At 50.2% G+C, this 25,515-nt stretch overlaps 1 protein-coding gene across 3 annotated transcripts in view; it reads left to right on the top strand.

Moving 5' to 3' along the window:
• Positions 1 to 25,515, top strand: part of LOC138526378 (protein-lysine methyltransferase METTL21E-like) — a 208,566-nt gene that overhangs the window by 41,295 nt on the left and 141,756 nt on the right. For all 3 annotated transcript variants that reach the window (XM_069637051.1, XM_069637053.1, XM_069637052.1), the window contains exons 3-4: positions 5,428 to 5,594; positions 13,987 to 14,104. In XM_069637051.1, coding sequence (XP_069493152.1) covers positions 5,428 to 5,594; positions 13,987 to 14,104 — 285 coding nt within the window. The remainder of the gene's footprint in view (positions 1 to 5,427; positions 5,595 to 13,986; positions 14,105 to 25,515) is intronic.

Below are 25,515 nucleotides of genomic sequence, written 5' to 3'. Positions count from 1 at the left end.
CGCCTCCCCTGTCCCCCATTACCTTTGTCTTTATCAGTAAATGTCTCTGGGGATCTTACGTGTCTGGCATCGGTTTTGCTTTTCCTCCGTACTGTTGGGCAGACTTCCTCAGTGTCTCTCGCTTACGATCCTCGTACCTCCTCTTGTTTGTTTGGTGCTCCAATCGGGAGTCGGGCCTCTTGCTGTGGTCTCTGTATGGCGGTATCAGTGTTGTTTCGGCGGCCGGCTGCCTTCAACAATTCTCTCAGGGTCACGCCGCCACCAACCCTGGCAGGTTCTCTGCTATGCTGGCTTCTCAGTGTTCTCCCTGCTGCTTACCAGCAGGTTTGGATTTCACTGGCTCTGCGTTCTGCTGTGTCTCCACCTCTTGCCAGGTTGACACAGTCGGAGGACATCCCCAGCTTGGAGACTCGTTCCTTTCTCGGTTCTCATCTCCCTTCTCTCCTTCCTCTCCTCATGCCTGACGAGCATTCATCTTTCAATCCACTTGTCTCACTGGATTGGTTCCTTTTACTTAGAGACAGTTTCTCTCCCTTCTGAATAATAGCATTGGTTAGCTTTTTCTTCAGCCCAGTCTTGATAGTTAACAGGATTTGACAGTCCCATATATGCCACCATATTTACTGGTGAAGGGAGTTCCTCACAGGAACGTGAGTCCTTGTCCCCTATGGAGGAGGCTCCCCGTTGGGGAGAACAGATGAATTCCGTCGATTCGTCACAGCGCATATTGAAACAGACTGTAGGATTTCATTTGGGCACTGGCCACATGAAAGGGGGGTGGCGTGGGTATATATTGTTGAGACAGGCCTTATGTAGTCCCTGGGTACTAGAAGAAGAAGAATGTGTTTTACAGTGGCAATGCTGGTATATGTTGTTGAGATCAGTCTCATTACTTTGGGCAATAATCAGGATAAAAGGGGGCCAGAGAGCATGATCTAATTCGGACAAACCCTGCTTGAAAGTGTGGCAATGCTGACATATATTATTGAGACATGACTCATGTTTTTTCTTTGGGGACAGTCAGCATCTACACGTTTTGCAGCATGCGCCTGTGTACTGTTGGTAACCTGGCATCTATTGAACTGTTTCACATGTTGGTCTGTGGAAACCAACATGTGGCAGAACCACTGGATAATCCCGATTTCATGGAGTCCTTTTCCGGTATTATCGGCACCAGTATTACCAGGCCCGTAATACTGTCCTTTTTTTGTTAGTAGGGTGGCAGATATACCTCCAGCTCAGAGCTGGAGGTAAATCCACCACCCTGCCGGCAAACCTGGAGTGCGCCACTGCGGTAACATGTCAGTATGCAGTAATACCGGCACGTTATTACTGCACCGGCACACTCATAATGAGGGCCTAAATCTGCCAAAAATCCACACTGAGTCCTATTGACTCCAAACATTGTGATCTATACCACCATACCACCACTTGCAATCCTGTGTTAATGCCAAGGGACCAAGTGGCAGTAACATTAAAAAAATGTGTCAGTACATCGGCTGATTTATTGGCAAACTCGTAACGGGGCCCATTATTTTAAAAATGTTCTAAGGGGTTGAACCATCAAAAACTTTCTGGATTAGCTCAGGCACAATCACGCCAATTCAGGGAAAGTTTTTACACCCCTCCAGTTTACAGCCGCTGCTGCCCTGGACAGCAATTATTTTGTCAAAGGAGGGCGTGGATGGCCAAGAAGATGGTTGATTTGGTCTCACTCCATTCTTTGGCCACAGATTGATGGGACACCGTTCCTGACATAGTTCGCATCACTTCCTTCCCCCACTGCTGTCACGCTGGATATTCCCCTGGCCCTAACCCTCACTTCATGAGTGGCGCAGGTCTCCACAAAATCTTTATTCTCAGGCTGTAATGGGCAAGGGATTCAAGGTTCTCCTTGCAGCCACCCTGGGTCCAGAATATCTACTGCAGTGGGGAACCAGACCCGTACTCTCATCTAATGTTGCCACGAAGTCAGAAATCCAGACAAAAGAATCTTAGTTTCCCCTCACAGAGGCAAGAACCCTGGCATGGAATGAGCACTATAGCTGCAGTCAGATGTGACTGCTCTTTAGCCTGGTTAGCTAAACTCCGATATAATACACTTAAAATATGAACTATGCATCTTGTGATTATTAGTGTAACCTAATGAAATACACTCCAAAATGAAAACGGTAAATTAGACCGTCAACAGAACAAAACGAGTTTGATAATAGAACAAGTCTCACATTCTGGAATTAAAAAAAATGTGCCTAACCAAAGTTAATATTTATTTATTTATTCAAATTTGTAGGGCATGTAACAGCCCGGAGGCATTGTGGTGCAGTTACAGACAGCATGCTTGGTTACATAGTAGACAGGCAGTTATTTACAACATACAAGCAAAATTAGAGAGCCTAAGAGTTTGAAATTACTTTTAGACCTACCAGAGCATTGCAGTGGAAGGTGTAAAACATTGGGCGTAATTGGAATGAATTACATTGGTTGGTCGAGTAAATGAAAATAGAATGTAACAGGGAGTCTAGCAGCATAAGAAAAAAAAGCAGAACCTGGGCACCTTTCAGTGTAACTCAAAAGAAAGAGGAGGATATGCGCCGAAACAATATTGTGATCATGAAACATTTCTCAACTGTTGTACACATTTTTGATAACAATATTATGCCATATGTAATGCAACATAGCTATACAAAATATATTGGCGTATACATTTGTTTCACTTTTACACAATAATGTGGCGGTTCATTTAAATAATGCAAGGTCAAATGCAATCTATCTGAGAAGGCGTATTATTTTTTTATTCATTCCTCTTTTTAGGTCAGAAGAATTGTGCATTAAATATGTTAAACAAATAGTGGAGAGCCGTGGAAGATTTCAACACTGCACTATCTGGCTGGTTCTCATTGTTAGACCAGTAATGCTCGTTCTTATCACAGCCCTGAGTTCAATTCCAGACGTAGGAAGCGGACCACTACTGCCGGCATTTCAGTTAAAGATATATTTTTAGTGTTCGCTCTGAGGACATTTATAACAAACCACTCTAGCTATTCAAGCAGTACTACATTGGCATGGCAAGATCTTCCAGGAAAATAATTGCAAGATAAGCAATTTGTCTCTCGCCTTCACAACAGCCGTTTCTTTATGAGGCTGTACTAAGGACCGTTAAATCTTTGAACCCATCTGTTTGCATTTGGTCACAAGTCATGCCGAAGTAAAATTAAATAAGTGGGGTAATGTCCCCACCAGATTACTTTGAATGTAAGTTGCTGTCTGTTATATCAACAACTAGATAATGGTCGAAGAAGCGTTCACTATAAGGCCATCTTGGGGAAACAGAAACAGAAAGCATGACAGCAGAAATGTCCCCAGACAACTATATCACTGTCCGAAATGTGTCCAAGCACACAAGGACTAGTATAAATTTAAGATGGGAGCAAAATGAGTCACCAAACACCTATCATTTAGCAAATCTCTTGCCACAACCTGGGGGCAGGCCGTGCATCATGGGACTGAAAATCTCTCAATTGTTAAGAATAAAGATGTAAAGAGGAAAGTCAAGATAAAAGAGCAGTTGGGTTCCTCACTTCAAACACCTACATCCTGGGTACAGAAGATCCTGAAGAGCAAATTGAGGTTTCACTCCCATCATGCTGTTAGAGCTGAATCACATAGAAGATGAGATAGAATTGTATAAAGGCTGCGAAGGACAAGAACCTATATAGCCAAGCAAGTCCGAGAGGTCAAGGTCTCGGCATCATTGGTTACAAAAGGAGGAATGGTCACTAAACCAATACCTGCCTGTATGGCTGACAAAACATGCGCCAAGCTCAAACGAACCATTGGCAGAATACAACCAATCCCACAATGGATAATGTGGCACAACGAACCCCGAACAAACCTTGTGACAGCGGCACAGAGGTCAATCACGACAATCTGAAATAGAACTGGAAAACGCGTCTCAATCTAAACTGCGAGACCGCAAACTGGTTAAAAAAGATAAAAACTAGAATGTCACTGTGGTTTGTATATTTCAAAATTGATGCAGTATTATAGATGGAGAGACACCTCAGACCTGACTGGTCAAAATCAGGATACTTGGGACACCTATTACTCAACATTCTGTAAAGAAAAGAAGACATCTTCAGTAGGAAAGGGAGGAGCAGAATTGCCACATACTTGGAGTGACCCCAGGCAATAGTAGCGAGAACTGTAAGACATTTTCATGACGTTGCCAGAAGGAAAATAGTGACATAGTAGGCAGTCTCACTAATAATAAAAGGAACAAAATCAATCCATAATCAGGAGCTGCATTCAGGTATAGCCGGATGTCTAAATCTCTAGGAAACAACCAAACATAAATGTATGCGTGAAAAGCCTCAGACAGGCAAGCTTGATCACCCCCAGACAGACACGAAGATAGATTAAATAACGGTATATTAAGGCTAATTACAAGTTTGATGAGAAAGTTTAAAAAGAAAATCTCAAGACCTCTTATCAGATCCTTGACACCTTTCCTGAAGTCATTAATACTGGTGATCTATAGAGAGGTTGCACTTGGTCATAACGTCGGTAACAAAAACCAGGGTGGCTTCTCCTTAAGTTCGAGAAATATGTCTTGGGTTTTCAACCTGCAATATGGGGATACCGTCCCTGGATGTGTTGTCAGTTGTCATGCAGTTTTGGGGGGTTTGAGTGTCGACAAAATCTTTTATTGCCTCTTGGTTCTGAAGTTTGAGGTCCTCTGCTTCTCTTCCTTGATATGACATGCTGAAGTCACTGGGAGTGGGGGTGCTGCCAGGGAGATCCTGATCCCATGGCCACAGCTCACCACCTTATGGCAGTTTGTGGAGTGAAGGGTTTGCTGAGCATTGCGACCTACTCAAGGTCATGGAATGTGGCAAATGGTCAGTTTCCATCGGTTTGGATAATTCAATCAGAGTTTACTCTTTCAGGACAAGACTACAAAAACACTTTCATCTCACTAGCCATAGTTGAGAAGTGAACCTAATGGGAGATTGGGGCTCCTGGGCTAATGCATTAACAATTTTGGGGAATTACTCTGAGAGGGGCTTGTGCCTTCATTGTTTCATACATACCTATAGTTAAGCTTAAAGGGCTGGGGGCATGATGATGCTCAATGTGACGAGCCACTACCAAAAGATTGGTGCATGGCGAGGTAGATCAAGGGGTCCTCCCGGCACAACTTCTGGGGTTCAGAATCACGTAGCGAGTGGCGGAAAAATGCCCCCGTTGCCAGGCCCTCCCATCACAATATTTGTGTACAGAATAATCTATGGCGTTCCTTCCAGTGCTACCATTCTTTGATTCTAAGAATGAAAACATGCTGATTGAGTTTGAGCAAAAGGCTAGACAATCGAGAAACTATTGGATTTTTTAACATTATTTCTTTAATTTTCTTTCTTTTCTTTGCAGCACTTTTGGAGAACAGTAAAGAACAGCAGATTGTGGCTGACATCATGCAAAGGCGATTCTTTCCAACACTGATAAACAACATTCCCTGGGAAGGTTTTCATTTTGCTGGGCAAGCAATACAGATTTCGGAAGCAACTGACTTTTATGGCGCTACAGTTTGGCCATCGGTATTCACTAGTTTGCTCTTTTTCAAATTTGCTGTTTTAAAGATTGCTCATGCTAAAGGTGTTTACTGCAGTGTGTGTATATATATATATATATATATATCAATGAAAAAACTTAGTTAAGGGGACGTTATGGTTAAGTTGCACTAATAAAAACCTATGAAATTCAATGGAAAATATTGGCACAGGGACGTTATGGTTACAGGTAAAACCGAAAAACCTCAGAAATTCACCAGTGATGGTAATCTAAGCAACCATAACTCGCGCCACCACCGTGCACTGCTAAGACTAACACCCAGGACATCAAAGATTACATCAGAAATGTCATTGATGACATCACATGTGAAATTCATTTTGATGAAAAGTCCCTACCAGGGGGTGTTTTTATTATGTTGGTAACAAGATGTCAGGGGTGATTGTGTAATGTTAAACATGTAATAACTAGCTAACAATTACAATACATCTATAATCTTTCTGAAAACCTTTGTCCACATTCATCAAACGGCAACAAAGTTACAAGCCATCTAAAAAGCTTTCTCTTGAGAGAATCCCACCAAACTATACAAAAACATGTATATCTAGATTTAAAATCGTTTTGCAAACTTTTGAGCAGATTCGTCAAATGGCAACCCATTTATAATCCTTTTATAATATTTTGGGACCCGTTCTAATTTTGCCCCCTCTTGAGAGAATTCCACCAAACTTTGCATAGGCTTTCAGTATCAGGTCTAGAATAGAATTCCAAAATGTCATGCAGTTTCATTAAGTGGTGCCAAAGTTATAAGCCATCCGAAAACTGTCCCCAAACATCTAAAGTGTCCCCGAAATTCACACGACTGTTCGCAAACAACCGAACTGTTCACAGACTTTCGCAGCAAAAAACACTGTTTTTTTTGCTTATTGCAGCCATATCCCATCACATTTTCATCACCCCTCACCTCCCTAGAGATTATTTGATAAGTTTGCAATATTGTGTTTTTTATATGTTTTTACTGCGATGTTCATGGACACCGACCGCTGTCCGCGAATCCAAGATGGCGGGCGTTTCCAAAAATCTGATGCACTTCACCCTTTACACCATCCAATCAGTGGGCGTGTCCGATGTCTGTGGACACCACGTTGCCCTCTAAGCCAATCAGAGTCATGTCTTCGGACCGAACAGGGAGATGGGTCCGCGGACAGTCCACAGATATCACTAATTTTTTTACTTACATTTTGGTTGTTTTAAAAAACAACTACTGGACGTATTTACACCAAGTTAACAAAAGCACACGTTCGGGACAAAGTTGCCTCTCCTGCCGCAAATTTGGTGAAATTCCGTCCAGCGGTTTGGGCTGTAGGCGTGAGCAAATTTTTTCCCCAGTATGTCTGTGGAAAAAAAACTATTTTGCGACCCCCCTTCATCTTTCCCCCCCCTTGACGAGACCTCACCAAACTTGGCAAATAAATTCAGTGTGGATTAACTACTTTTCTTGCACGGGGAGCGAAGTTATAAGCCGCCCAAAAAGTGCTCTTCCTGTGAATTGAGCAACTTAACCATAACTACACGGCCGCTACCGCAGGCCATGATATATATATATATATATATATATATATATATATATATATATATATATATATATATATATATAGTTGCGATTGTTGTCCCACAGAAAAGTCTCATGAACCATCGCTCTTCAAAGGGTCTTAATGTTACCACTGATGGTAAATGCAGACTACCGCCAGAGATAAAAACACCTACAAATGCAGAATGGAAAAATAATGCCCAACTCCAAAATCACTCCTGATTTACTTCTGATAGTAAATGTACAGCTTGATGACTGATATTGTTTCCAGCTCATTGTTATAATTTGACACCCCCATTGTGGCTATTTCGATTGTTCTAAATAAATCCCTCTCCCAGCCCACCTTTGATTTTCAGTTGGTATGTGAAGAAGATATACACCAATTGTTGGAGACTCTTAAGCCAACCATTGATTCTTTATCCCCTTTTCCGGCACAGGCAGCCAAACGTCTTGCGCAAAACCTGGCTCCTTTTATGACAAATTTTGTTAATAAATCATTGACTCAGGGGATTGCACCTCACTGCTTAAAGAAATCTATAGTTACTCCCCTACTGAAAAAGCCAACATAGGATCCTAAGTCTCTTCAGAACTATCGTCCGATTGCTGGGCTATCTTGGCCAGCTAAAATCCTTGAAAAGGTGGTTACAGGTCAATTACAGAAATTTGTAGAACATCAACTCTTTCTGGACAAGTTTCAATCAGGTTTTAGACCTGGCTTCGGAACTGAGACTGCCCTTCTCGCAGTTCAAGATGATTTGTTAAAGACCGCAGACCAAGGAGAACTCTCTCTCCTGGTAATGTTGGATCTGTCTGCGGCCTTGGACACAGTGAACCATCTTATTCTTCTTGAGCGATTGCAAGAGGTAGGAAAAGTTTCTGACCATGCCAGGGGCTGGTTTAGGTCATTCTTGACTAATCGTCAACAACAGGTGAAATTAGGGGATTTTATTTCACCGTCGATGTTCAATTTATATATTGGGCCCCTTCTGGAGAACTTTAGATGCTATGGGTCAAATTTCCATTTCTACGCAGATGATACCCAGATCTTAATTAGGGTGGTTAATTTTGCCAAAGTTCTCAGCAAACTGGGATAGTGTCTGGACAAAGTAAGCAGATGGATGTCTAAAAAACAATTACAACTCGATGCAGCCAAGACTGAACTCATTCTGTTTGGTCCTAGACATCTGCTGACTGCCGCCAAGGAATGGCCTATCCCCATGTTCTTGGGAAAGATTTTAAAATTCGTTTCTAGAGTAAGGAACCTGGGCTGTGTTTGGCAAGATGACCTGGGTAGCGAGGGCCAAGTGGGAGCTAAGGTCCAGGCAGTACATTTTGTCCTTAAACTCCTACGCCAAGCACTCCCTTATATTCCAGATGAAGACCGGGCGGTGGTGGTCGGTTCTCTGCCAGGCGCTCATTTGGATTATTGTAATAGCCAGTTACTTGGAATTCCAGCTAAACAGATCTATAGACTCCAAAAAGCACAATACGCGGCGGTCAGGATTATTTTTAAGTTGGGTAGAACTGCTCATGTATCATCATTCCGCCGTGATTTGCATTGGCTGTCGATAGAGGATTGCATTAGATTCAAGGCAGCATGCCTTGTTTTCAAATGTTAATAATATCTGAGAGATTTAATCCAACCATATCGTCCTGTCAGACAGCTGCGTTTTAGTGACCTTCATCTTCTATCTGTACCGCTTTCAGCGTATAAGTCCCGGGGAGACAGAAGATTCTCAGTATTTGGTCCAAAATTATGGAATTCTCTACTTCTGGAATTGAGGATTCTTACTTCTCTCTATCATTTCCGTAGAGCATTGAACACCTTTCTGTTTAGATAGGCCTCCCTTTACTCTGCTGTCCTGTATTTGGGTTTAGCTATGTTTTGTTCGAATGATGTTCCATCTGTGCCATTATACGGTTTTGTCTGTTCTGTGCGCACCATAATTCCAAAATACAAATACAAATACACAATACAAATGGAAAATGCCTTACCGCCAGAAAATCAAAACACAATTAAATATGACGTCTTAAATGTATTTTATTTACTTGATTTTGACGTTTTTGTAGCGTGCCAAATTGCAGCAGAATCGCTTTGAAGTTTGCTTCATTGGAAATGGTAGTAGGAGCGATGGCACATCCTATAATCAATCTCAATGTGAGTACACATCCATGTTTTAAATTACATAGAGAAAAAAAGAATAGTACATGTGTCAGAGCGTGTGAATGTTTAAGCTGATACATGGTTAGTTCAGCATAAACAACAAACACCTGCTGGGAAAGCCAAGCTTTAGTCACGCTTTTAAACCTTAAAACGAGTCAATTATGTCTAACAACAAGGTCAGTTATGGGTTGGTCTGAACTGTTATAGCGTGTACAATGTAAAGCGAGTGGAATGAGTTGTCACAAAACACTCAAGTACTTATGCAAAATGTGACATTCACTCTAGTGAAACACATTTGCAAATAATTTCCACTCTGATTCATTCAATGCAAAACTGCCTCAAGGATGTTCATTTTTCGATGCTCTTGTCCACAAATACAGAACTATTTAACCTATCCTAAGCATGAGATCCTATTGCGCTAAAACTGTTGTACCTCTGGTGGTAATGTACATTTTGCCTGTTGCAACTGGCATCTGCTGTATGCTGTGTGATCGTGAGGGTTTTTGGACGATGGATTGTATACTCTCTGCAGAAAGAATAAGGAAGGACCTACTGATTAAATGAACACCAAATTAAGCCAATAGACAGTTTTGGACATCTATTACCAGTTCAAAACCTCAACTACAATCAAGTGGAATTGTCTACACAGATCTAGATATTTACCAGATCCCAAAGAAACAGTTTATATTGATGAACAATGATGGGTTATGGCCCACTCTCCCATAGCCCCAGACTATTGCCATATATCAATTTTCTATTTTGCCAGAGCATTTCCCCATGCATTTTTTACATTGCCCCTTCCATAGTGACCTGGAGCAATGCATGTGCCCCTTTCATGTTTCTCTATAGTAGTGTACCAGGGCTCTCTCCCAATGTCTATTTCATACTTTGAAATTTCCCTAGACCTTTGTCCTAGAGCTTTTTCAACACGCTACAATATTCCCCCAAACCACATTTCAGTTACCTGAGAACATTGCCCATAGCCCTTTTTGACTGTCCCAGAGCCCTGCCACTTGCCTATCTCCAATAGCCCCAGAACATTGCCCAATACTGCTTTCCCATTGCTCCCAGAACATAGACTCACGCTTCTATTGTCTCTTCTACATTGCCCTTGGATATTGCTCCATGAACAAGTAAGGCAATGGAGACAAAAGAACATTTCGCAGAAGTGCACTTAAATGCTCATATACTCGGTTTGTGCAAAAACACACTCGCAAATACTTGCCAGTGGCCTCTGTCTATCACTGTCCTTGGTCAATACTATCCATAGAAAGTATAATTTGTGGTCTAGCAAATGTTCCTATTCTATATATTTCACAAAGTAATTGGTCACATTCCCATGTTTTCTTGAATATCTCGATAGGCCAGTCGTATATGGAGAAATCGGCCCCTTTGGATCCACACCTACGACAGTTTGCGGCTTCATCTGAATTTAATGTATAGATTTGTTGGCGGAATGAGGTATAATTCAGTTCCTTTACATTGAGTTTGAGGACATGCATTTTGTTTGCTGGCTCATTCTCTTCCAATCTAGGTCTGCTAATTTTCTCCTAGATCTCTATCCCATTTGGACTTGTTTCGCTCAGATGTCTAAAATGTTAAGCAGTTTGCAAACCGCGGCTCGTTCATTATATCATAATTGTTCTTTTATAACGCGCTTAATACCGGATTGTCTTGCTTCCAAGACAAAGACGTTGGCCCTGAGCTGTCCTACCGGCCCTATCTGGCTGTGGTTTATCCATGCTGAGCTTTTTGACTTATTCAAAACAACTCCTCAGTTTGAAGAAGTCTTCACACTCTTAACACCCTGCAGTTTCCCAAACATTTATTACGTTAGGGTCTAACTCGATCCCTACTGTCTTATTTGTAAATATTTTACTCTGCTAAACATAGGTTACTCCCTTTTGTAATCTTTTGGATGTAGTGTGCTATATTCTGGAGGTAGTATCTATTATATTTGGGAACTTCACGGATTCTTTCATTTGGGTCTAAGTATATAGTTATACAGAATCTGCATAATAAACTCTCTGCTCATGGATTCAAATGGTTTCTCAGCACCCAAGTAGAACACTGCCAGAGGTCCATCCATCATAGTCTTAACTCCTTCCATTAATGAAAACAGTCTGTCCACGTTCAACTACCTTTTCCCTCACTGGTATAAAACTGCATTAGTATCTATTGTCCAATATCGCTATTACCTATTGCGTTTTTTAAGCTACTATGGTACTGAAGAAATCATTTTGATCTTGATGGAAAATCATCGTTGCACGGGATCCCTATGGATTTCACTTGCTCTTTTGTAAGCAGCCTGACAACTCACACCAAATGCCCTGTTCCATGCGGAGAATGGCCATGAAAATTGTCCCGATCCACAAAAACAGTAGAGAGCTTGTCTCTGCCCGTTACCAGGATCCAGGACATTTTTGTCTAGTGATGATATCTTTGTCAGACTATGTATTGTTTCATGGTCAGTCATACGAAATAAACACATCTTGACTGTCGGGTCATAACTATGGCGATATTAAATCTGCTATGTCTTTTAATAATATCAACAGTTATAAACTATATCCAATTTGGGTAGTTTTTGCAAATATGTTTCACTTCTGTTTTCAACGATTGGGCTTGTAAACAGTGGTGTACTCGGTGAGCTGTGGTGGAGTTTTGTTATTTCTTTGAAGAAAGGCTTTTTTTTATATTAAATTTATCATGGTTCAGTCTTTTTGGAGCATTACATGTTTATTTGTATAGCATTTCTGTTTACATTAGTTCAAGAGTAATTTATATCAATTAAAATGTGCGTAAGTGACCCTCATCACTTGCCATTGCGCTTACTGGTTTCTTTCACAAAATATTCTAAATTAACTATTAGGATGATGCAGAGCTGACAGCCCAATATGATGCCATGTTGAGGTGCTCACCAAAATAATGACGTGCTGCCAAGCTGGTACTTGAACTATATTTATCAGTGGAAAATAACACGTTTATAAAAATAAAAAAAAACTTAAGGTACGGGCTATCAAAAGTTAGGAATGAAAACGTTAAGGCACAACATACAAACACCCAGTCCGAATAAACAAATTCCCTAATACAAAGTCCATTACAGTACAACTAAAACATTAAATTGTACTACACCACAACTTCACAACACTCATTTTAACTGTAACTACACTTTCCAAATCTGGGTAGAGTTCCTATCTTGTCTCATTACCACAAATACAAGGGTGTTCCAGGGGTTCCTCAGGTCACCACATGCTATGAACATTTTGAGGGCAGATCTTGAAATTAAATCTTGCTTGTTCCATCCACAATGGATCAACAAATACAACTTGCAAGGCTGACCTTTTGCTTGCTATATGACCATTGTTATTCGAAATCCTGTCTCCAGGGAATGAAAAAACATATGTCAGTGACCAATCTTAGCCTCACTGGGCCAGGATGAGTAGCACACGTTTCCATGTAACGAGGAAAAGAGGATAGGTCGTTTTTCGAGGAAAAAACTCAGTGCTTTGTTTATCTGTTTTATGTTGGATTGTATCAATTTTAAAGACCGTGTTTTATAATATCTACTGAATATATAATTGCATTGATTCCAAAGGGGGTTATTTTACCAAGGAAATTAATCCACATTTTATAATACAGATAGCTTATAAAAAGTAACTACAGTACAAATTCTCCCCGCAGAGCACCATTTTAAATTAGATTGGTATAGAAAATGCAAATTGTACTAGAACTTTCATAAAAAGTAGTACGTGATAACGTTTTTTATGTCTCCCAGGATTTGCTAAGGTGTGATCAATTGTCACTTTTAATTTCAAACTGTTAGCTAAGTGCATAATTAACTATCTGTAGAGTCTCACAGTGGAAGATGTATGATTTAATATTGTAAAGGGCACACTGTCTACTACCTGGCTTCTCGTTATGTGGCCTTCCAGATGTCACGTTACGTTAATTTACTTTAATGTTCCGCTAAATCCCCACCGTATTAGTTTTAGAGTTTGTCCCTGGAGTGGTGTACTGTGCTACACCACTCCATGGGTTGGGAAGGGGAAATAGATGGTATGGTCACGTGTTGGGGGGGAGGCAGGATATTTTGTGATTGTGTTGGTGTATGCCAGTTCTGTTAGATGGACCACCATAGTTCTGCAAAATGGATGAGGTGATATGCTCCAAAGTGTTGTGATAATTTGGTTGCGTTTCAAAGGCAGATTTTGAGAATTGTGTGATAGTGAGCAATGCAATGTTTAATGCATGAGGGGCACGAGAGTGTGCTTGGGCAATCTCAGAAGTTTGGTGGCTTGTTTCCCCAGGCATTTCTGTATGTTGAATCCCTGGTCAGACTCCAGAACAATAATTCTGTTATGGCCGAGCATGAGTTTAGAGTAGCTTAGTCAAGAATAGATTGCATATAATGATAACTGAAGGAAATCGCCTAACTAGTGCAGTCAAATTGAAAAGGCATGGAACCTTGATGCTTTGTTAAGCGTTTTTCCTGTTTAACTTAATATCCCATCAGCCATAGCCAGCTTAGTTAGTAGTGAAGGGTCATCAGAGTAGTGGTTCCAAAAATCCGAGGTGACCACGTAATGAGTAACCATGGTCTACACTGAAAAATGTCAGCACAGTGCCTGCCTTCAGCACTTAATCTATTGCGTGTTTCTCTTTACAGGCACTTGTTATTTGTCATTACTTGGAAAACCTGGCCAAAGAGCAGAACTTAATGGACAAAAATATAATTGAAATTGGAGCAGGAACAGGGCTTTCCTCAATAGTGGCGAGTTTGCTTGGTAAGTTCATGCATTTGACAAATCTGCCTGTTTAAGCCTCTGGCAACAATCAAATATCCACAATGTCCCAAGTGCCAAAACACCTTTTTCATTAAAGTTCATTATCAAATTCATTTCTCAGATTATGGCACCACTAAATTAAGACTTTAGTCGCACCAACAGGCAATAGTGTTCACTAATATTATTATTGGAAAATTGGAGCAAATGCCACCTAAAATCAATATGGTTTTCATTTGCAAATAAAACGCATGAAAACAGTGTATATTTCTCCAAAAATGATCATCTTTTCAAACATGGAGAAAACAGTACATGAGATTGTGTGACACACAACATATGCACAGATTCATTTTAAGAATGTTGGAACCCGGGGAATGGATTTATTCGTTCCATCCCCTCCCATCCTCTAAAACAAACCAATAAAATGAATTGATCCCTCACCTCTTGTCATATTTAGCACAATTCACCCAGCTTCATTCAGAGAGAACGCTTGTGGCCGTATTCACAAAGATTTGCAGTGGAGCAAATCAGGCACTGCCCCGAATAGTACCGATTTGCTCCTGCTACATTGTACCTCATTCACAAAGTCTAATACTGGAGCTGCATGTTACCCCTGTCTCTGTCTCGCCTCCCTGGGGCCCGAGGCCTCAGCCCAATACTCCCAACACACGGACACACGGAGACAGTGGGCTCTACAACATCCTTTATTGCCCTCTACATCGTTCTGCCTTCCCTGGCTCTAGTAGCCCCTCCTCTTCCTCCCCTGTCCCTGCTGTCGAGTCCCTCCTCCTCCTAAGGTGAACCCTTGTTTAAGGTGGCTCACTCTTTTCCTCTGGAACACCCCCCCCACTTAACATCTTTGTGGTCGCCCTTGTCTGCGTCTTGTTCTTGTTAGCTGTTGCTCCTGTGCCCTCCTTCTTTACTTTCTCCGTACTTGTAGATCGTTCCTTATCCGTCGATGTCCTATGGCATTCTTTGCGGATGTCGTTAGCCCCCTGCAGGATGCTCACTTGTCTGCTGCTGATGTGTCCAGGGTATGTTTGTGACGTGCTCATGCAACCTTTTATGACCTCCAGCCTGCAGTCTTATTACGTAGTGCTTTCCGTAGTTTGTTGGGGTCTGTTTTTCCGTTGGCACGTCTCTGCTCTGTCCCTTGGTGTACGGTGCACTGTTGTGCCGAGTTGTGCTCATTGCCTGTCTGGTTTGTCTGTGCACTGCTCTGGCTGTTGGCGTGGTTGCTAAGTGTCTACTCCGAGTCATTCCCCGTTGGCGTGGTTGCTAAGTGTCTACTCCGAGTCATTCCCCCCCCCCTTCTGTGGCTTCTTGGTCTTTGCTGTGCCTCACCATGTGGGTCTTCCAAATTCCTTTGTGGGTCCTGTTCTATCCAGTGGCCCTCCTTTCTGGACGTCCTCCAATTGTGGGTCTCCTGACCCCTCAACTTCCTTCTTTTTGAAAAAAAAATGTTGTGTGGCCCTTCTTTCTGGGCTTCCTTTCATGTGGCCCTCCTCTTCACTGCAAGCAGACTGCCCCCTCTTCACTGTGGGTGGACTGCCCCCTCTTCACTGTGGGCGGACTGCCCCTTCTTCACTGCGGGCAGTCTGTCCCTTCTTCACTGCGGGCAGACTGCCCCTTCTTCACTGCAGGCAGACTGCCCCCTTTTCAGTGCAGGCAGACTGCAGACAGACTACCCCCTTTGCACTGCGAGCGGATTGCCCTCTTTTCACTGTGGGCGGATTGCCCTTCCTCCTCCCACCTTTGCAACATAGCCAGGATCGGCGCGGTACTGGGTGGACTGCCTTACCTCCTCCCACCGTCCCTTGCCCCCCTGATTGGCCACTACTATCTTGTGGCCCTCTCGTCTGCCTTCTCCAGCTTTCTTTCTGCCTCAGTGTCATCAAGATCACCCCCATCACATACTCTTTTCAGTCGTCCTCTGGCTTAGCTGTCATTCCATTCGCTTCCTGCCATGCCACTCTGTGCCTTGGCTTCTTCTCTCCCTTACTGGTCCTCCGGTGTCATGCTCCTGGTTCGCAGCAGGTCATTTAGTGGCCTGATCCTTCTGCCGTCAGTGGACTTCCACCTGCTGTGTGTGGCATAAGTCCCATGTGACAATTGTCCCTATGTCACCCCTGTCTGGTTGTTTCACTGTGGTGGCGTGTTTGGGTGCACTGCTGTGGCCTTGGCCTGTGAGGCCTTTCCTTCCTGAGGCCGTCATTAGCGTGCTGTGCGTGCAGGGTCTGTGGATCGTGGCTTGAGTTGGCACCACTTGTTTCAGTGGTATGGGGTTCCTGTGTGGTGTCCTTCTGACCGAGTGTCGCGTACCGTCCACAGAACTCTGAGTCTGCGTCTGGTAGCGCCTCCTTTAGGAGTCATGGTGTACTATGGATGGTGGGTGTCGTGACCCTTTTGAGTTGGTGTTTTTTTTCTTTTCGGGGCTTAGGTTCCCCTTACCGTAGCTTCTGTGTGCACACGCGACCTGTGCGTAGCACTCCGTTGCGGCTGCAGGCTGTTCCTCTCTGCAGCGTCGTTACTGCTGGGCATAACTTCAGTGTTTACCCACGGCCTGTGCGAGGTGCTCCAGTGTGGCTGCAGGCTGTTCATCTCTGCGTGCTGTCTGCTGCTGCGCTCACCATGGAGGTCGTCAGACTGCGGTCCTGGGTCGGACCCCACCATTTGGCTGCTCCGGTGGATAATTTCACTTGAGGATGGCGGTGATCCCCTCACAGACAGGTCCATGCTGCCTTTACGTTACGGCACCAGAAGGCAGGAGCAGGCTTGCGCACTGCGTGCAGCATTTTGCCTCGTCACCATTTGTTACCCCTGTCTGTGTCCCACCTCCCTGGGGCCCGAGGCCTCGACCCAATACCCCAAACACACGGACACACGGAGACAGTGGGCTCTACACCATCCTTTATTGCCCTCTACATCGTTCTGCCTTCCCAGGCTCTAGTAGCCCTTCCTTTCCCTCCCCTGTCCCTGGGTCGAGTCCCTCCTCCTCTTAAGGTGGCCCCTCGTTTAAGGTGGCTTGCTCTATTCATCTGTAACACTGGCTGGTGCATATTTGAGATGCTCATGTGCAAAGGCAATTCCAAAACGATTTGATCCAGGGCATCTCAGAGATGCTCCAGGAAGGGCCAGATTTACTCTAGCTTTCGGCTTAGTGAATGAGACATGAGACCAAAGAAGTCAATTTAAGATGTTCAGGCCATTTTATGATTTGCTCTAGTGTAAATTGTTGTGAATCGGTCCCTTATACTTGAAAAACTGGCCAGTTGACTTCTACAACTTCTGTGCTTCCTCCCTGTGGTAGAACGGCCCTGTGCGCCTCTATGTGATGCCGGTGATGAGGCCAGGCATCCTTTGCCTTGAGACATTAATGCATGTCTCCGGGGCATGCTCGTGAGTCAGTGATGATAAAATGTGGCCTAAAAGAAGGATCCAATCTAAGTGACAGGCAGAGTAGGCAGCAGGGACAGATTGAGTGACAGTAGCCTGCTTTTGCAGAGTGTGCAAGCCTCCAAGTCCCAATCGTGATGCCAGTTAAGAGCACTTTAGGGACCCGGGTGATGGTAAGCAAAGCTGGGTTTCATTTGAAGGATGGGTTATCAGGGATAGTGGGCGAAGGTGAGGAGGGAGTTTACATAAGAACAAGAATTGTGAGGCTCCTGTGTGGTTTTGTGGTTCAGGTTTCGTAATGTAGCACAGGATCCTAAATACACTGTTTCCAAATGGTGTCAGGCAGCACTGTAATGAATATCACCACAGATGATAGCTGCTGTGTTGATTGCAACAACGTTGGAACACCAGAGCTAAGAATATACAGCTTGCAAAAGATCACAAATACGCACTACATTGAAACCAAATATCTCCCAGTGCTAACTCACGGTAGGAACACAAATGCTATAGTTTGCCCCAGATGTTTTGACCGCTCTACACTAAATGCAAATCCTTGCATAACCAAGAACTCGTACATTGCAGTTTGCCAAAGATCAACTGGCGAAATGCATGTATTCAGTTGTAACAACTCTCTGTGGGACCTTCTTCCCACTTCTCCCCATAAATCACAGAGCTCAGATAATACTGTTTGTGCAAGATCACTGGCAGGGCTGCACTGTAATGAATCGCTCAACCCACCCGTTTTTTCTGCTCTGTTGATTGCTTTAATCCCATAACTGTAGCACAAGAGATCACGTTTGTGCACATTCCTAGTAATGCGCTACACAGAATCCCACCAACTCCCTCTCTGATCGCATTTTCTCCCCACAGAACACAGCAACATACAATTTGCACAAGACCACAAGGCTGAAAATCCAAGAATCCTTCCATGCTGAATCCTTCCATTGTTCCAATCACAGGGGTAAAAACATACCCCTGTGATTGGAACACGAGAGTTTTATATATATTACATGGCCACGGTAGTGGCCATGTAGTTATGGTTAAGTTGCTGTTTCCATAGGAAGAGCACTTTTTGGGCGGCTTATAACTTCGCCCCCTCTGGACGAATCCTCACCAAACTTAGCAACAAAAGTATATGGCCCACTCTGATTTTTTTTTGCAAAGTTTGGTGAGGATTCGTCCAGGGAGGGGAAAGTTATAGGAGGGGGTCCCAAAATGTCTGTTTTTTCCCATAGACTGAATGGGGAAACATTTTTGCTCGCGCCTACAGCCCAAACCGCTGGATGGATTTTCACCAAATTTGGACCAGGAGCGGCGGCTTGGTCCCGAAAGCGTGCTTTTGCAAATTTGGTGAAAATCCGTCCAGTAGTATTTTTGTAAATGACCAAAAAGTAGGTAAAAAAAAATTTGTGATATCTGTGTTCGCTTCACGGACACACTTCCCTGTTCGCTCCGCAGACAGGACAGTGATTGGGCAAGCAGCTTGCGTGATGTCCGCGGACATCTGACGTGCTCTCTCATTGGATGCGGTGAAAGCGTGCAGTGCGTCTGGCTTCAGAGACGCCCGCCATCTTTCTTTCCCGCATGAGAGGCTTTGTCAGGTCAGCAGGAGCGTGTCTGTCTTCTGTTCCTCCCACCCCCCGCTCCTGCCCCGTGTGTCCTTTCTGTCAACCCCATCCCCGCTCATGCCCCATGTGTCCTTCCTGTCCCCCCCACCCCCGCTCATGCTCCGTGTCTCCCCTGTTCCTCCAGCCCCCCGCTCACGCCATCGCACACGGGGGCCAGCGGAGGGCCGAGGAGCGGGATCTGCCGCACGAACTCATGTCCGTGTTTTTGTTTGTCTCCTGACATACAATCCCCCCACCCCCCGCTCATGCCCCGTGTGTCTCTCTCCCTCCCCCCTCCCCCCGCTCATGCCCCGTGTGTCTCTCTCCCTCCCCCCATCCCCCGCTCATATCCCGTGTCTCTCCCCTCCCCCCCACCACCCGCTCATGCCCCGTGTCTCTCTCCCTCCCCCCCACCCCCGGCTCATGCCCCGTGTGTCTCTCTCCCTCCCCCCTCCCCCCGCTCATGCCCCGTGTGTCTCTCTCCCTCCCCCCATCCCCCGCTCATATCCCGTGTCTCTCCCCTCCCCCCACCCCCCGCTCATGCCCCGTGTGTCACTCTCCGTCCCCCCACCCCCCGCTCATGCCCCGTGTGTCTCTCTCCCTCCCCCCGCTCATGCCCCGTGTGTCTCTCCCCTCCCCACCACCCCCCGCTCATGCCCCGTGTGTCTCTCTCCGTCCCCCCAACCCCCCGCTCATGCCCCGTGTGTCTCTCTCCCTCCCCCCAACCCCCGCTCATGCCCCGTGTGTCTCTCTCCCTCCCCCCACCCCCCACTCATGCCCCGTGTGTCTCTCTCCCTCCCCCCACCCCCCGCTCATGCCCCGTGTGTCTCTCTCCCTCCCCCCACCCCCCGCTCATGCCCCGTGTGTCTCTCTCTCTCTCTCCCTCCCACCCACCCCCCGCTCATGCCCCGTGTGTCTCTCTCTCTCCCTCACACCCAGCCCCGCTCATGCCCCGTGTGTCTCTCCCCTCCCCCCACCCCCCGCTCATGCCCCGTGTGTCTCTCTCCCTACCCCCCACCCCCCGCTCATGCCCCGTGTGTCTCTCTCCCTCCCCCCACCCCCTGCTCATGCCCCGTGAGTCTCTCCCCTCCCCCCCACACCCTGCTCATGCCCCGTGTGTCTCTCTCCCCCCACCCCCCGCTCATGCACCGTGTCTCTCTCCCCTTCCCCCACCCCCTGCTCATGCCCCGTGTCTCTTCCCTCCCCCCCACCCCCCGCTCATGCCCCGTGTGTCTCTCCCCTCCCCCCACCCCCCGCTCATGCCCCGTGTGTCTCTCCCCTCCCCCCCACCCCCTGCTCAAGCCCCGTGTGTCTCTCCCCTCCCCCCCACCCCCTGCTCAAGCCCCGTGTGTGTCTCCCCTCCCCCCCACCCCCAGCTCAAGCCCCGTGTGTCTCTCTCCCTCCCCCACCCCCCGCTCATGCCCCGTGTGTCTCTCTCCCTCCCCCCACCCCCGCTCATGCCCCGTGTGTCTCTCCCCCTCCCCCACCCCCCGATCATGCCCCGTGTGTCTCTCCCCTCCCCCCACGCTCATGCCCCGTGTGTCTCTCTCCCTCCCCCCACCCCCTGCTCATGCCCCGTGTCTCCCTACTGTTCCCCCCACCCCCCCGCTCATGCCCCGTGTGTCTCTCTCCCTCCCCCCGCTCATGCCCCATGTCTCTCGACCTCCCCCCCACCCCCCGCTCATGCCCCGTGTGTCTCTCCCTCCCCCCCACCCCGCTCATGCCCCGTGTGTCTCTCCCTCCCCCCCACCCCGCTCATGCCCCGTGTGTCTCTCCCTCCCCCACCCCGCTCATGCCCCGTGTGTCTCTCCCTCCCCCCCACCCCCCGCTCATGCCCCGTGTGTCTCTCTCCCTCCCCCCCACCCCCCGCTCATGCCCCGTGTGTCTCTCTCTCTCCCTCCCACCCACCCCCCGCTCATGCCCCGTGTGTCTCTCTCTCTCTCCCTCACACCCACCCCCCGCTCATGCCCCGTGTGTCTCTCCCCCCCCCCACCCCCGCTCATGCCCCGTGTGTCTCTCTCCCCCCCCCCCACCCCCGCTCATGCCCCGTGTGTCTCTCTCCCTCCCCCCACCCCCGCTCATGCCCCGTGTGTCTCTCTCCCTCCCCCCACCCCCGCTCATGCCCCGTGTGTCTCTCCCCTCCCCCCCACACCCTGCTCATGCCCCGTGTGTCTCTCTCCCCCCACCCCCCGCTCATGCCCCGTGTCTCTCTCCCCTTCCCCCACCCCCTGCTCATGCCCCGTGTGTCTCTTCCCTCCCCCCCACCCCCCGCTCATGCCCCGTGTGTCTCTTAGCTCCCCCCCACCCCCCGCTCATGCCCCGTGTGTCTCTCCCCTCCCCCCACCCCCGCTCATGCCCCGTGTGTCTCTCCCCTCCCCCCCACCCCCCGCTCATGCCCCGTGTGTCTCTCCCCTCCCCCCCACCCCCCGCTCATGCCCCGTGTGTCTCTCCCCTCCTCCCACCCCCCGCTCATGCCCCGTGTGTCTCTCCCCTCCCCCCACCCCCCGCTCAAGCCCCGTGTGTCTCTCCCCTCCCCTCCACCCCCCGCTCATGCCCCGTGTCTCTCTCCCTCCCCCCACCCCCGCTTATGCCCCGTGTGTCTCTCCCCCTCCCCCCACCCCCCGATCATGCCCCGTGTGTCTCTCCCCTCCCCCCACGCTCATGCCCCGTGTGTCTCTCTCCCTCCCCCCACCCCCTGCTCATGCCCCGTGTCTCCCTACTGTTCCCCCCACCCCCCGCTCATGCCCCGTGTGTCTCTCAACCTCCCCCCACCCCCCGCTCATGCCCCATGTCTCTCAACCTCCCCCCCACCCCCCGCTCATGCCCCGTGTGTCTCTCCCTCCCCCCACCCCGCTCATGCCCCGTGTGTCTCTCCCTCCCCCCCACCCCCCTCATGCCCCGTGTGTCTCTCCCTCCCCCCCACCCCGCTCATGCCCCGTGTGTCTCTCCCTCCCCCCCACCCCGTTCATGCCCCGTGTGTCTCTCCCTCCCCCCACCCCGCTCATGCCCCGTGTGTCTCTCCCTCCCCCCACCCCGCTCATGGCCCGTGTGTCTCTCCCCCCCCCCCACCCCGCTCATGCCCCGTGTGTCTCTCCCCTCCCCCCGCTCATGCCCCGTGTGTCTCTCTCCCTCCCCCCACCCCCTGCTCATGCCCGTGTGTCTCTCCCCCACCCCCCGCTCATGCCCCGTGTCTCTCTCCCTCCACCCCACCCCCCGCTCATGCCCCGTGTCTCTCTCCCCTTCCCCCCACCCCCTGCTCATGCCACGTGTCTCCCTACTGTTCCCCCCACCCCCGCTCATGTCCCATGTGTCTCTCTCCCTTCCCCCCCACCCCCCGCTCATGCCCCGTGTGTCTCTCCCCTCCCCCCACCCCCGCTCATGCCCCGTGTGTCTCTCCCCTCCTCCCACCCCCCCGCTCATGCCCCGTGTCTCTCCCCTCCCTCCACCCCCCGCTCATGCCCCGTGTCTCTCCCCCTCCCCCCACCCGCCGCTCATGCCCCGTGTCTCTCCACCTGCCCCCACCCCACGCTCATGCCCCGTGTGTCTCTCTACCTCCCCACTACCCCCCGCTCATGCCCCGTGTCTCTCTCTCCCCCCACCCCCCGCTCATGCCCCGTGTCATTCTCCCTCGCCCCCACCCCCACTCATGCCCCGTGTGTGTCTCTCCCTCCCCCCACCCCCCGCTCATGCCCCGTGTGTCTCTCTCCCTCCTCCCACCCCCCGCTCATGCCCCGTGTGTCTCCCTCCCCCCACCCCCCGCTCATGCCCCGTGTGTGTCTCTCCCTCCCCCCAACCCCCCGCTCATGCCCCGTGTGTCTCTCCCCTCCCCCCACCCCCTGCTCATGCCCCGTGTGTCTCTCCCCTCCTCCCACCCCCCGCTCATGCCCCGTGTGTCTCTCCCCTCCCCCCTACCCTCATGCCCCGTGTGTCTCTCCCCCTCCCCCTGCTCATGCCCCGTGTGTCTCTCCCCTTCCCCCCACCCCCGCTCATGCCCCGTGTCTCTCCTGTTGCCCCCTGCTCATGCCCCATGTCTGTCTCCTGTTGCCCCCCATCCCCGCTCATGACCCGTGTCTGTCTCCTGTTCTCCCCACCCCCCGCTCATGCACCGTGTCTGTCTCCTGTTTCCCCCCACCCCCGCTCATGCCCCGTGTCTCTCTTGCCCACCCCCCGTGTCTGTCTTCTGTTCCACCCGCTCATGCCCCGTATCTGTCTCCTGTTCACCTCATGCCCCGTGTCTGTCTCCTGTTGCCCCCCGCTCATGCCCCGTGTCTGTCTCCTGTTCTCCCCCCCGCTCATGCCCCATGTCTGTGTCCTGTTCCCCCACCCCCGCTCATGCCCCGTGTCTGTCTCCTGTTCCTCCCACCCGCTCATGCCCCGTGTCTCTCCTGTTCCCCCCACCCGCTCATGCCCCGTGTCTCTCTCTTGTTGCCCCCCACACCCCTGCTCATGCCCCATGTCTGTTTTCCCCACCCCCCGCTCATGCCCTGTGTCTGTTGTTCCCCCCACCTCCCGCTCATGCCCTGTGTCTGTCTCCTGTTCCCCCACCCCTCGCTCATGCCCCGTGTCTGTCTCCTGTTGCCCCCCACCCCCCGCTCATGCCCTGTGTCTCTCCCCTCCCCCCCACCCCCCGCTCATGCCCCGTGTGTCTCTCTTCCTCCCCTCCACCCCCCGCTCATGCCCCGTGTGTCTCTCCCTCCCCTCATCCCCACTCTTATGCTCCGTGTCTCTCTCCCTCCCCCCCACCCCCGCTCATGCCCTGTGTGTCTCTCTCCCGCCCCCCACCCCCCGCTCATGCCCCGTGTCTCTCTCCCTCCCCCCACCCCCCCGCTCATGCCCCGTGTGTCTCTCTCCCTGCCTCCCACCCACCCCCTGCTCATGCCCGTGTGTCTCTTCCCCCCCCACCCCCCGCTCATGCCCCGTGTGTCTCTTCCCTCCCCCCACCCCCCGCTCATGCCCCGTGTGTCTCTCTCCCTCCTCCCCACCCCCCGCTCATGCCCTGTGTGTCTCTCTCCCTCCCCCACCCCTTGCTCATGCCCCGTGTGTCTCTCCCCTCCCCCCAGCCCCCACCCCCCGCTCATGCCCCGTGTCTCTCTCCCTCCCCCCACCCCCGCTCATGCCCGTGTCTCTCTCCCCTTCCCCCCCACCCCCTGCTCATGCCCCGTGTGTCTCTCTCCCTCCCCCACCCCCCGCTCATGCCCCGTGTGTCTCTCTCCCTCCCCCCCACCCCCTGCTCATGCCCCGTGTGTCTGTCCCTCCCCCCCACCCCCGCTCATGCCCCGTGTGTCTCTCCCTCCCCCCCACCCCGCTCATGCCCCGTGTGTCTCTCCCTCCCCCCCACCCCGCTCATGCCCCGTGTGTCTCTCTCTCCCCCTGCTCATGCCCCGTGTGTCTCTCCCCCCCCACCCTGCTCATGCCCCGTGTGTCTCTCCCCCTCCCCCCCACCGCCCGCTCATGCCCTGTGTGTCTCTACCCTCCCCCCACCCCCCGCTCCTGCCCCGTGTGTCTCTCCCCTCCTCCCACCCCCCGCTCATGCCCCGTATGTCTGTCCCTCCCCCCCACCCCCGCTCATGCCCCGTGTGTCTCTCCCTCCCCCCCACCCCGCTCATGCCCCGTGTGTCTCTCCCTCCCCCCCACCCCGCTCATGCCCCGTGTGTCTCTCCCTCCCCCTGCTCATGCCCCGTGTGTCTCTCCCCCCCACCCCGCTCATGCCCCGTGTGTCTCTACCCTCCCCCCACCCCCGCTCCTGCCCCGTGTGTCTCTCCCCTCCTCCCACCCCCCGCTCATGCCCCGTGTGTCTCACCCCTCCCCCCACCCCCCGCTCATGCCCCGTGTGTCTCTCTCCCTCCCCCGCCCCGTGTGTCTCTCTCCCTCCCCCTCCCCCCGCTCATGTCCCGTGTGTCTCTCCCCTCCTCCCACCCCCCCGCTCAAGCCCCGTGTGTCTCTCCCTGCCCCTCACCCCCCGCTCATACCCCGTGTGTCTCTCTCCCTCCCCCCACCCCCGCTCATGCCCCGTGTGTCTCTCTCTCTCCCCCCACCCCCCGCTCATGCCCCGTGTGTCTCTCTCCCTCCCCCCCACCCCTGCTCATGCCCCGTGTCTCTCTCCCCCCCACCCCCCGCTCATGCCCCGTGTGTTTCTCTCCCTCACCCCCACCCCTCGCTCATGCCCCGTGTGTCTCTCTCCCTCCCCCCACCCCCCTGCTCATGCCCCGTGTGTCTCTCCCCACCCCCCACTCATGCCCCGTGTGTCTCTCCCCTCCCCCCCACCCCCCACTCATGCCCCGTGTGTCTCCCCCCACCCCCGCTCATGCCCCGTGTGTCTCTCCCCTCCCCCCACCCCCGCTCATGCCCCGTGTGTCTCTCCCCTCCCCCACCCCCGCTCATGCCCCGTGTCTCTCCCCTCCCCCCACCCCC

This window comes from Ambystoma mexicanum, chromosome 7p (assembly GCF_040938575.1).
Source record: "Ambystoma mexicanum isolate Mex_15411 chromosome 7p, UKY_AmexF1_1, whole genome shotgun sequence".
NCBI lineage: Eukaryota > Metazoa > Chordata > Amphibia > Caudata > Ambystomatidae > Ambystoma > Ambystoma mexicanum.
The sequence above is the reverse complement of the archived record's forward strand: the minus strand, read 5'-3'. Positions and strand labels throughout refer to the sequence as shown.